Genomic DNA, 13,322 nt, shown 5'->3' on the forward strand with positions numbered 1-13,322 from the left:
CATTTGGCCTCACATCTTTACTCCAGTTTGTGGATGATAATTTAGGATGCTATATCTGCTCGTTGCCCTAATTGAAATTGTGCATGTTTGCTGGTCTTTGATGGAGGCTCACCATATGGCATTCCTGGTCTATTCTGATTTTGTTCTAATTATTTCACACTTGATGAAAACAGGAGGATCTTGTGCGACACCATTAGCTGTCCCTGTGAGACATACGACAGCTAAACAGTATGTAATTATTTTGATTAAACAAAATCAAGTCTCGAGATCTTGCTTTGATTATCTATATATTGATTTATTTTATACCGTCGGTCAGGGAATCATTGCAGCCCTACAAAAGTATGAAATGGTGAAGGGATAAAAAAAGAAGCCTATTTATCTGTTGTTGAAGCTTGAGTGAGCAGCTGAAATGCCTCGGTAGAAAATGTTTTTCTTTTTTTTTTTTTTAAATAGCTTTTATGCTTCCTCTGCCTTAATTTTTAAGCAATAGTTGTCAGTCAGGTCTGGTCAAGTGGAAAATTGTCATATTTCTGGCAAAAGCAAGTCGCTTTAATTTAGATGTAGTTTAAAAGGCATCCTAGCAACCACACTGATCAACAACCCCAGCTACTCTTTGTTGGCTGTTACTTTTCAGCTCTCAGTTGTCCTTGTATAAAGTATGTATAAAAAAAATAAATAAATTAAAAAAATCATAAATGATGTGTGTAGGGGGCGTATTTCTAGCTTATTTTCCTCCATAACTTCAAAGGCTTACAGATATTCCTTCATCCCTGTTGTTGGTGAGTTTGGGAGTGAGCATTTGTCTTCCAGTGGCAACAAAACAAAGCCGTGATTGATGTCCTTGTAGTCTTCTTTTGACTGTACTGAGCTGGCCATTCAAATATGTTTCATGCGGCCATTTCCTTGTAATCATATTTATTTGACTGCTTGCTGCCTTTTCTCCTGCTCGTTGTGTCGGAAGGCAGCAGTTTATTAAACATTTATGCTCCGGACTAAATTTGTTGCCAGTCTTCCTACTGCCCTGTCCTTTTTATGTCATGTCTTTTCAGACTCTTAATGCCTCGTCCAAACTCATACGATGTTGCAATGTTGGACCCATACACCAATTATCTTCTTTGCGTCTGTCAGAAGCTGAACGTTTGTTTGTATCTCTGCAGTCTCAGTCGGGATAGCAGCATGGCCTCCAGACAAAACACAGAGACTGAGCCTCAGCTGCAGGATGCCACGCCCACAGAAAACGCAACCAATTGCACCAACAGCCAGACTCTGAATAGCACCACGACTAACGGACAGGACAAAGCCATGGAACAGCATCACCTTAAACACATGTCAGCTCCGTCAAGGATATCCAACTCGCCTCCCGAGACGCTGGACCCGGCTTTAGACCCCTCCTCTCTGCCGCCTCCGGATCCCAGCCTCGAGTCTGGAAACTGCAGCTCCCAGGGCGACGGGGTGCAACCGGGTACGCCGGCGTGCCTCCGAGACGGGAACTGGTTTCTGAAGCTGCTACAGGCGGAAACGGGCCGCATGGAGGGCTGGTGTCAACAGATGGAGCAGGAGACCAAAGACAACAAGCTCTCAGAGGAGGGTAAGTAAATGTCATTTGGATCATCTGTTTTCACCGGCGGAATAAAATCACATAATGACATGAATTTGGGCCACACAATATATAATAATAATAATAATAATAATAATAATAATAATAATAATAATAATAATAATAATAATAATAATAATAATAATAATAATAATAATAATAATAATAATAATCATCATCATCTTAATAATCATCTTAATAATAATAGTCGTCTTATTTGTCATTGCAAACGTGTCCTCTGCCTTTAACCCATCACTTGGGGAGCAGAGAGCATTCTGCGGCTAAGGGTCTTGCTCAAGGAGCCAGGGTGACAGTCAGTGGGATTCGATCCGGGGACCTTACAGCAGTGGTGTCAAATTAATTTCTATATGGGGCCACTTTGGCATCATGAAGTCATTAAAAGGTAATGTGTAGAGACGATACTTTTCATTTCATAATTTCATTCCAGTTTACATAGTAGTATACAAAATGCACAGTAACATAAAAGTAGCACCCTTAGGCCCAGTTTATACAGTTTATCTGCAAAAAAAAGTTGATATTGGGGTGAGTTACACTTACAGAAGGCACAGTTTTAGCCACTTTATACACTTTAAAAATATATATATGCCTTTTTTTCTTGATCTCGAGGGCCGGATAATTTACCTTGACGGGCCGAATTTGGCCCGCGGGCCTTGAGTTTGACACCTGTGCCTTACAGCCTTCCAAGGACTCAAGTGCCCTGCTCTCTAACCTTTAGGCCACCTCTCCCCAAAACAGCAAATGTATTGTCTTCCCAATATGAGTAGGTGTAATGTTCACATGGCAAAGGACTGTTTGCAGCTCAATAATAGTCAGGATAAACTATTCCAAGTGTTATGAACTTGCATTTTTATGTTCTAGTTTAATATTTAGCCAGCCTCACTACAACTGTTGCTCACAATGGACGCTGCGCAGAATGCTGAAGGTCACGGAGTGTAGGACGCGTGGATGGGAGCAAGAGGAAAGGAGAAAAAAGCCAAAATATCGCACCTGATTTCGTCATCGGAATGTTTACCGATTTTATCGCTGTCGCAAGATTTTTGTAAAACTACGCAGCCTAAACATATGCATATGTGCCTATCTGATTATAATCTTCCTCCATTTTGTTTTGCTTTTCAAGGCAGCATTCAGTTCATTTGCCGCGTGTTTCACGAATCATTACCAAGTTAGCCGAATCCAGAAGAACAATGATGTTCTTGTAGCAGGTGCATTCAGTTCAACTTACATTTTATGTCATCTCAAGGCACTTTCTAAAGTCAAATTCAATCAGATTATACAGATTTGTCAAAAAAATATCCTATCTATTTCCCTAAATGAGAAAAATTAACTAAGTTATGAAGATGCTTACCCTAAGAAAACTAAGATGGCTAAAATATTTTTTGCCTATTGGCTCTTTAAAGCGTCGCCAAAGAATCGATGTGCAAGTGCAGTTCAGAGAGAAGGCTAATGGTGATGTAGCTAATGTCTCATCCCTGTTGTTTGTGGATGACGAGTTAAAGCAATACGCCCTTTATTGCTATTGACTCAAGTACCGCAGATCATTAAAGTGGCTCTAAGTTCTGTTTTAGTTGTTATGGCTCCACAGCGGTCGGCTGACATTTTCAGTTTCCAGAATACAGAGCCGGCTCTTAGGCAAGTCAATCTCAGTCATCTGAAATATAAATGAGGGAGTACAGCGAGCAGCAAAGGCTCTTTCCGAAGATCACGCTTCCTGCCCCAAGATGTTCGATGATGAGTTAACATTTCAATCATGAGCTACATGCAAATACTGGGAATAAAAAAAAGCTGAATGAAGAGCAAAAGTCTAGTTAGTGCAGGGATGTAGAAAACCGTGTAGCGTGACAAGAGGTTAAATTGTAATTTAGAAAACAGACTAGGGCTTGGTGATACGGACCAAAAATGCAATGTTTACCTCAGTTACGTTCTTCTTTTCTTAAAATAAATATAAAAAGGCATCTCTGAATCAAAATATTTATCCTAAATCTCTCAAAGGCACTTTTTTTTTAACAAAACACTTACAAATAAACTACTGGAATACATAAAAGTATAATTCTAGCACAACATAGACCATCTCGATATAAACGATATAGTCTCATCTTATCTCTTAATTAAAAATTAGTTTTTTTTTTGTTGTTGTTTTTTTAAATCTCAATATATTGCCGAGCCCTAAAACAGACGTCCCTCACATATCGCTACCTCTCATGCCAGGTATAAAGCTACGTGTGTTTAGTCATGTTTCTGCCTTTTGCAGTGTTGGGGACAATCCGCAGTGCAGTAGGAAGTGCTCAGCTTCTCATTTCCCAGAAGTTTGAGCAGTTTAGAGGCCTCTGTAACGAGAATCTGGTGAGTAGCTCCGTTACGTCCTTCAGTGTCTCTCTGTAGGTTAATGCAGTCAAAAGTTGCTGCTTATGTGTGTGACATGATTCCTACAACACTAATGAGTTGCGTATTTGTTCGTCTTCAAAATGATCTGGTAAAAAAAACAAAAAAAAAACTTGTTCGTCTTAAACTTTCTTCGTTAGACTCTGAAAACTGCTAGTTTTCTATTCCTAAACTTTTACATATTCTGAAGATGTATTTTCTCTTGGTCCCCTGCTTCAGTGTACAATGACCAAGAAATTTGTGTTGACAGTGAAATATGTCCTTTATTTACAGATTTAATAAAGAAACGTTGTGTGGTATGCGTTTTTTTTATATTTATATAGAACGTTAATGCCAACCCGAGACCAACAGCACAGGACCTTGCGGGCTTCTGGGATCTGCTGCAACTCTCAATAGAAGACATCAGCATGAAGTTCGATGAGCTCTACCAACTAAAAGCAAACAACTGGCAGCTTCCAGAGAAGCCGGAGAAGAAGGTGACTTTAAAACAATTATATATCCACTGATCTGTGTTGTTCTCAAGGTTGCTTCTCTTGTTCCATTTTTAAGTAAAGAAAAGTTAAAAGAAATGTTTTCTGATGCGGTTTGTTCATACGAATACAAATTGTCTGCACCGTTTGAAATATCAAGCGTATTCTCAGAATCTCGTTTAGCTTCCTTCATGTTCCTCTCCCTGTGGCGTAATTTCCCCAGGATGAAAGCAAGCAGCTTCCATCGTCTGTGCCAAAGAAGCCGTCCAAGCCCCGACTGTCAACAGGGAAGGACAGGAGCGGAGACTCGGCTGGGGACAAGCAGCGGCAAGAAGCCAGGAAGCGGTTGATGGCGGCCAAAAAGGCGGCCTCGGTACGACAGAACTCCGCCACAGAAAGCGCTGACAGCATCGAAATCTACGTCCCCGAGGCCCAGACCCGCCTCTGAGAACGAGCCCGCTACCGCTGATCAAAAGTTCAGACTCGCTGTCAGATACTCGCTCGCGCAGAGCCGGTTCTGACATGAGCGCACAGACGCACGGAGGCGGATCTCTTTCTAGCAGCGCAGCTGAAGGAAAAGACGCGAGGATCACAGAGCGCCGTAATAATCCAGACCGTGATCCTGCCGCCTTTGGGACAGAGAAACCTTTACAGATGTTTAATACTATTGTTATTAATGTTATTATAATTATCTCCTAAAATATTTCAAGACTGTCTTTAATTGTGCGAGTACCTTGGATTAGGACATTCTGTACCTTGTGAACTGAGAAATCTTGGTATCCCAGAAGTTTTTCTTTCTAGGAGGAAAAAGAACAACAAAACAAAAAAAAACTCCCCTCACTGCTGAGTCTAGCGGCAAATCGTGGCTGTGCGGTTTTTACGAGCGGCGCAAACCATCCACACACACTCAGGACACACAAGCAGGTGTACTCACTGTCCACAGAGTCTTCCTGTTCTCTCTCTTTGTATTTTGCGTGTGGCGCGAGCTCTTTACTGTGTGAGGAATACACGATGGCGGTCGAGACCGAAGAGAACCAGAAGGAAGGCAGTAGCATATATTATAAATAACACTATTACAATGTTAATTTTGTAAATGTTGTATACCAGAATAATTGTTAGAAAGAGGTCAGTGTTAAGCACCGAGTTAGTTTTTTATAAATCGAGTACATTTGATCATGATATATCGGCACCCGATGCAATCATTCACTTTTGTCGTTTTCCCCCCCCCTCCCTCTATTCCTCCCTTTCACCAACTTTCATCACAAGCTGCCGGCTTCTGTTCAGTTTTCGAGTAGGGTTTAAGGAATGAATTGCTTAATCGGTGAGCTACAGTGGAATGTATGAATCGTGACTTGATCACCGCACTTTCAGTTCACCACCGATCAAGTTCGACCACCTTTTTTTTTTTTTTTTTTTTTTTTTTCCCCAATCACTCTTAACTTTTCACTGCATCCTGATGGGATGTGGGGGACCAAGACATCACCTCTCAATGTGGTATTCCCGTTCAACCAAGCCGTGGTGCAAGCTGGGGGGAGGGGGGGCGGGGGGGCTTACTTGCTCCTAGAAAGGGATCGAAATAGGAAAGCAATAATCTTAATTATTTCAAACTAGTGTAAGCTGCAGGTGTCCATTTTACAAATTGCTTAATCAAAGTTTATCTTAATGTGAAGGACAAATGAGGTTCTCAATGAACTGTGCTGTTGGACTGAAAAATCTCAGGTTGAACACTTGATAGTGAAACCACTATAGGTTGAGTATTTGCTTTGCGTTTAGATCAGTGTTTTTTTAGTCCTGGTCCTCTGGTCCCGCTGTCCTGCTTGTTTTTAGGCGTTTCCTGACTTGAATAAATTGGTGATGAAGAAGCCTCTGCAGCTCTTCGTGGCTGCTGAGGAACTAATGCAATCATTTGGGTCATCAGGTGTGCTAGAGGAGAGACGCATCTAAAAAAAAAAAATGTTTAGGGGGGTGTGTCCTGAGGACCAGGATTGAAAACCATTGGTTGAAATGAATTTGCCAGATGCTCTGAAGCTTTAGAAAACACTCCTCCTGCATCCGGACATGATCGTCATTCCTCTGAGGGACCCCTCCCCCGCCAAGTGTGGTGCCGTTTTGTACAGTCTTAAGATGACCAATCTCATGTCTTTATTCTCAGTTGTTGCATCATGATTTATTTTGTTTGTTTGTTTAGAATCAAAAACTGAGGTACAGTTGTTTCCCTTTAAGTTTTAATGTAATTTGATATATTTTTGACTTTCATCTTTAATGAAAAAAAAAAAAATTACATCGACATGTAATTTTAAATAAACATCTGAAATGCAAGACATTTTCTTCTCCGGCAAGTTGGCAACTCTCATTCCAGCTTCATTTGGTCACTTTTATTTAAAATTTAATTTAAATGTGTTTTGAATTCAGCTGCATTTTTTTCCCCCCATGTATTTTGTGACATGCCTTGTTTTTATCGCATTTTGAATTGGAAGACTTTCTGAAATAAAAACAATAAATTTAAGGACTTCACGATTGGAGCGGGGTGTTGCAAATGGTCCTTCAGACATGCAGATGGTGAGGGCCTAAAGTGCTACAATCCAGCAAATGGTTCTAAATAATAGGCTAGTGCTATATATGTGATTAAATAAAAGTGTGATAACTGTTTTTTTAAAAATTGTATCTTTAAAATGCATATAAATGTGTTTAGTTTACCAAATCTCCAATTAAATGTGTTATTTTCACTTGAATTAATTATAAAAGCCGTATATAATTTTGTATTACCTGCACTGATAGACCTTATATCTGACTGTGTTAATCTTATCTGGCTTTGACGGGTAAATCTGACCAATTAAAATAAGTTCACGATGTGCTGCATGCGACTGTAAACTAAATACCAAAATATCCTTTAACATGTAATGAATTCAAAATTTTAACGAGCTTTCCACATTTGTATAATTTATTAATTGAAATGTTTACATTATTATCGGTCGTGCATTTGCAATTTTTTTTTTTTTAAACGATCACAAATAATTTCTTTTTACAAGAATTGTGGCACTTTTGGCCCTCGGTTTGTAGGTTGTCCAATCTTTTCCCCAAGAGCTGGTTCTCCCCCTACTGGTCACTTGATGTAAACACTCAAAACCTGTATTTGCTCCTGAACAAGTGAACAAGCAAAGGATGTTGAAGTGGGAATGCTGATACAGCGCTGCATAATCAGTTCTCCTGTTTGTATGACATCAACATTGGACATGTGCACCTCATTGTCCAAAGAAATCATTAAACATCCCTTTGCTACATGTCCTGGTCATCCTTCCTGCTGTCTTTTTCTTTTCTTTTTTTTCTTTTTTAAATAACACTCATTCATGATCCAGTGGTAATATTAGCTGTCTAGTTAATATTACTCCCATAGTAAATTATAGGAATCGCAGCAGATCTTTTATCGTTACTGTGTAATCTCTGAAAGCATGGCATTTCTTTAATATAAGATATACAAAGATTCTAACCAGTAAACTTTCAGTATTCCTTTAAATGGGTCTTGCAGATGATCTGTGTGAGGCATTCAGGGTATGGACAGTGTGCTGGCGTTCAGGACTGTGACGAATGGTGGAAAGGCCTTTCTCTTTTGTTTTCCCTTCATATCATCCTAGAGCCGGATCCCTTTATCTGCCCATACACTGAGAGCGAGACCTCCGATCAGGGATCTTTAGACAGTTTACCAGTACTTCCCGAGTTTTTTAAGGGCTACAAAACGGACAAACGTTGACCTGGAAGGTGCAACTCCTGAGGTGCACTTTGCTGACGTGCTTTTCAGCCACCATGTGAGCGAGGCAATATTTTTTCCGGCTATGTGATGAATTTGTTTATTGCAGCAGCTTGACGGACAGGAGCAAGAGGATCATAAATACAGTGCATTGTTACTACAGAACCTATCCTTAGTGGCCTCCTCTCCCTGGCCACGTGTCTGTCCTCTCAGAGAGCCAGCTAGTCAAATAAGCAAAAACTCTGTAGTTCCAGATTCTGTTGTACTGATGAGTAATTTTACACAAGAAGCACATATCTTACACATGAAGGGTTGTTTAACGTTACTGTGTGTTAGTTAGGACACTGTGAGCCTAGTTTCTTTCAAAGGTAATAAGAATTGTGATTGCAATGATTTATGTGGCATATTTTCTGTATTACATAAAGATGTAGAAATTAAAGAGGAATGCCACTGAATTTTTTGGAATGCCTATTTTTATTTATTGTGTTTAAAATTAATGAATTGTCTCAATTCTATTAATTGTTCTTATACCTGGTACAGGAGGGGAAAAAAACAACAATAATCCAGCAAACCAGGCTTTGTGTTTCCAAATTGTTTTGTGTTCAGCTGTTATAATTGCTTTACTACCAAAAATAAAACAAGGATCAGTATCCGATTTCTTTTGATTCATAATGGCTATGGTCACAAAAACAGCACGTTATAAGGGCAACAAGGGTTGCAAAGGTTTTGGGTAGTCAATGTAGACATTTGTGAAAGTTTGGACATTGCATTTTATTTTCCAGACAGTCCAGAACAGAAAATGCAGCAGGTACAGTATTATTACCTCATGTTATAGCTGATGTTCTCTCTGCATTTTGTTAGACATTCCTGCTGAATCTAGTGTGGCTCATTGAGCAACAAACAGCATCCAGACTGTGAATATAATATAAAACTGTACCAGTGGCAATCTTGAACCGATGTCCTAATGCAGGGGTGTCAAACTCATTTCTATATTGGGCAACTTTTGTATCATGAAGTCACTAAAAGGGCCGGCTGCGCATATATAGATGATACTTTTTGATTTCATAATTTAATTTCAGTTCACATAGAATTATAAAAAATATGCACAGTAAAATAAAAGTAGCACCCTTAAGCACAGTTTATCTGCAAAAGTTGATATTGGGGTAAGTTACACTTTAAGCTCATCATTCTGCATCACTGTTTCTCTTTTCTGACATTTCTGGGTTGTTTTAATGTGTTGTAGTAAAACTGGCAGGATGCTGTTACTACAAAGTACAAAACAAATCAACATTTGCTACAGGAGGCACAGTTTCAGCAACCTTATACAATTTCAAATGATATATGCCTCTACTTTATGGCATGATATGCCTTTTTTGGCTCTTGAGGGCCGGATAAATTGCCTTGACGGGCCGGATTCGGCCCGCGGGCCTTGAGTTTGACACATTTGGACCTAATGTGTTTGACTCCACATATTTCATCACATTTACACAATGGCCCATCACAGTCATTAGCCAATAGCGTCGTGACATAACATTCTTGGCAAAATGTCAAAAGACCTGAGTTCATCAAATCAGGAATGCAGTAAGGAACATCTGTACATCACCTGATTATAACGCCCCCTACAGGCTTAAGCTAAAAGCATGATGGAAAAGCTTTGTGGCCGAGGGACATTCTAATATATATAGATCGATATAGATTGATACATACATACATACATACATACATACATACATACATACGTACATACATACATATATATAAAATGTGGATTTAATGTTTTTAATTGGTCATTAATCCACTTTACATAATTTTCATCAAACCCTCTGTATTTTAACTCTTGTGGAATCTTAGTGAGACTGCACAGTTGTGGTACCAACTGTCTAAATACATGACTGTTAGGGTAATTGGTCTCTCCAAATTGCACATAGGATTCTTTGTCCTGTGTGTCTCCATGTTGCCCTGCCTGTGACGGGCTAGCGAGCTGTCCAGGATGTACCCCTCCTCTCATCCAGTGTCTGCTGGAGATAGCCCCCCATGGTCTACCCCCAATAGCAAAATTATTTACATTATTTCAACACCCATTAGATGGCTTCATTATTATTTCAATTGCTCTGCTTTATTTTCCACACGACTAAAGGAAAATAAAATAATATTATTCTTAGGATAAACACATAACATTTGGGTTGAAAGCAAAAGTCATAGAATACAATGAAAGAAACTAAGTTAAGAAATTGTAAATCTAGAAATGTATTTTATATCAATAAAATAAGACAGCATGAAGCAGTCTTAATTTGCACTTACTAAACTTGTTTTAGTTTGCTATTATATCAAACTAATTGTGTAAGTTAGTTCAAGTTTATGTGTGTTTGGTCCAGCTAAAAAAAATGTATTAAGGGGTGTGAAACATTTAATTATACTATATTGTTTAGATTGGTTTAATATTAATATTATTTCCCATCAAATTCAAGTAATTAATACTATATCTTATTGCACCACAATGCTTCTCGCTTCAGACTGGAAGTACTTGAATCTGATAGGAATCAGATACAATCAGATTCAACATCACAATAAAATGTTGCTTAATATGGTGGCGATGTTAACGCATGGCTTTGCTCAGATGTGCCATTAGATGTCTTGACAGGACGGTCCAAGATGGTGCTGAGGGTGCATGACCTTAATCGAGCTCTGGTACCAAAGTTACGGCAGTGAGTCAAAAACTTTAATAAAAGTGCAATTGAAATCGGAGTCAAACCTCCAATATCCATACAAATTGCACAATTCTGCAGCTACGTAAATTTACTGCAAAGTACTGGAGTCTGCTATCTAACTTTCACTTGAACCTGAGCCTATTGGCTGCTAAGGACCTTATGCACGCTTAATCCCCTCAGGGAGTGTTGTTGTTTGGCAATGCAATCAACTTTGTTTTTTTTGTTTTTCAAAAAGGAAGTATGTCTTGTTGTGTGTGCATGTTCCATCAATCAACCAATCAACCAACCAATCAATCAATCAATCAATCAATCAATCAATCAATCAATCAATCAATCAATCAATCAATCAATCAATCAATCAATCAATCGACCAATCAATCAATCTTTATTTGTCAACTACAATTTGCATTTGTAATCGAAATTTCAGTTCCAGTTATTTGTAATTATGTGCATCCTGAGCCGGTATCTGTCTCACCGAAAAAGTCACTATGATAACACATAATGACGATATTTTTCATCATTAATAGAGGAGAAAAAAATAATCCTCGGTTTCTTTTTAATACAGTTGCCAAAGTTTGAAAGATTCAGAGCTCTGTTGATCCATACTTCCCCTCATCAGTAATAGCTTTCTGGGATTCTTTTTAAACAAAATTGATTCTATTAGAAATAAAATCATTGGCATCCTCATTAGCATGTAGTGCCAATTCACAACACATGTCATCTCAAAGCGCTTTACAAAGTCTAATTCAATCAAGTCATCCAGACTATCTAAGGAAACCCAGCAGATTGCATCAAGTCTTGACAAGCAGCATTCACTCCTCCTGAAAGTGCGCAGAGCCACGGGGACAGTCATCTGCATTGTTGATGAATTTGCAGCAATCCCTTATATCGAGCAAGCATGTAGCGATGGTGGAGAGGAAAACTTCCTTTTAGCAGGGAGAAGCTTCCAGCAGAACCAGGCTCAGTGTGAACGGCCGTCTGCCATGACCGACTTCGGGTGTGAGAAGACAGAGCAGAGACACAAGAGCAGAGAAGCACACATTGATCCAGGAATCTTTTCTATGTTAGAAGGGTAATGGCAGATGATCTAGCTCCCTGGATGGTGTTACCACAGACATCATATACGTAGACGCGTCATAGGGCGCAGGTTCGCACGTCAACGTCACCGCCATATTGTATGTGGCAGAAAAAAGTTGAAAAAAACTGTTATTGTGAACGTGGATCAGAGAAGATGCCTCATTCCTGTGCTGCATGGAAATGTATTCTGGCTGATTTCACTTTGTATGTATCTTGTATCTGCCTTCTATATATATATATATATATATATATAGAAGGCAGATACAAGATAGATACATACATACATACATACACACACACACACACACACACACATATATATATATATATATATATATATATATATATATATATATATATATATATATATATATATATATATATATATATATATATATATATATATATATATATATATAATGTATATATGTGTGTGTATGTGTTATGAATATAAGGATCAATTTGTTAAATCTAAACATTGTGATCTTCATTATTTCATAAAACCGGGTCACATAGGAACCTTTAGGAACTTTTTGGGGGAGTATTCACTGTATTAGCAAAAATTCGAAGTATTTTAAACTTTATCCTAGTCATAGAAAACTGTACATGACTAGTAAAAAAAAAACAGGTTTCAAAAATTAAACAACTTGACTTCTGTCCTCAAGGTGAAGACATTTTGCTTCCCATCCAGAAAGCCTTCTCAATGTGGTTTCCCCTGGAACTGATCGCCCCAACAATGGAGAGTCGTTAGGCTCATCGTTTGCCTGGCTCATAGGAGAAATGTGGTCACATGCATGGGGTGAAACTTGGCAGGAGTCAAACCTATCGCTGTATTGTACGTTTTTGATAGTTGAAACCTGAGTCCTCCTCCTCTGTTTAAACTTGTTTTTTTCTCTCTTTAGGTAAATGGCTTCCTTCACCCCTTTCTCAAACCACTTGTCTCCTCTGTCCTATATGTGAACATTTTGGTCCTCAAAAGAGTTTCCTTTATCCTTGAGGTGCAGGTGGACGGCTGAGTCCTGTCTGGAGCAGGTAGCTCTCCTGTGCTGTGCTGTGCGTCTGTGGAGAGGTTGTTTGGTTTCTCCAACATTAAGTTTAGAACATTCCTCACTGCGCTGAACCGCATACACCACTCCGCTCTTCTTAGGCTCGGGGGTTCAGTCCGTATGATGGACCAGCCTCTGTCTGAAGGTCCTGTGGGGTTTGAAATGTACTGGGATTTTGTGTTTAGAGTAAATCCTCCTGAGTTTTTCAGAGACTCCAGCAACATATGGGATAATGTTTTTGCGCTTGTTCTTCTCCACGCTCTGTTCATGTTGAATTGA

The 13,322-nt window shown here is 39.1% G+C and overlaps 1 protein-coding gene across 4 annotated transcripts in view; it reads left to right on the forward strand.

Moving 5' to 3' along the window:
• Nucleotides 1–8,667, forward strand: part of dlgap4a (discs, large (Drosophila) homolog-associated protein 4a) — a 141,975-nt gene extending 133,308 nt beyond the window's left edge. For all 4 annotated transcript variants that reach the window (XM_036140099.1, XM_036140095.1, XM_036140102.1 and 1 more), the window contains 4 exons: nt 1,158–1,588; nt 3,867–3,958; nt 4,321–4,473; nt 4,691–8,667. In XM_036140099.1, coding sequence (XP_035995992.1) covers nt 1,158–1,588; nt 3,867–3,958; nt 4,321–4,473; nt 4,691–4,915 — 901 coding nt within the window. In that variant the 3' untranslated portion in view covers nt 4,916–8,667. The remainder of the gene's footprint in view (nt 1–1,157; nt 1,589–3,866; nt 3,959–4,320; nt 4,474–4,690) is intronic.
• The last annotated feature ends 4,655 nt before the right edge of the window (nt 8,668–13,322 follow it).

The sequence above is a fragment of the Fundulus heteroclitus genome, chromosome 1 (genome assembly GCF_011125445.2).
Source record: "Fundulus heteroclitus isolate FHET01 chromosome 1, MU-UCD_Fhet_4.1, whole genome shotgun sequence".
NCBI lineage: Eukaryota > Metazoa > Chordata > Actinopteri > Cyprinodontiformes > Fundulidae > Fundulus > Fundulus heteroclitus.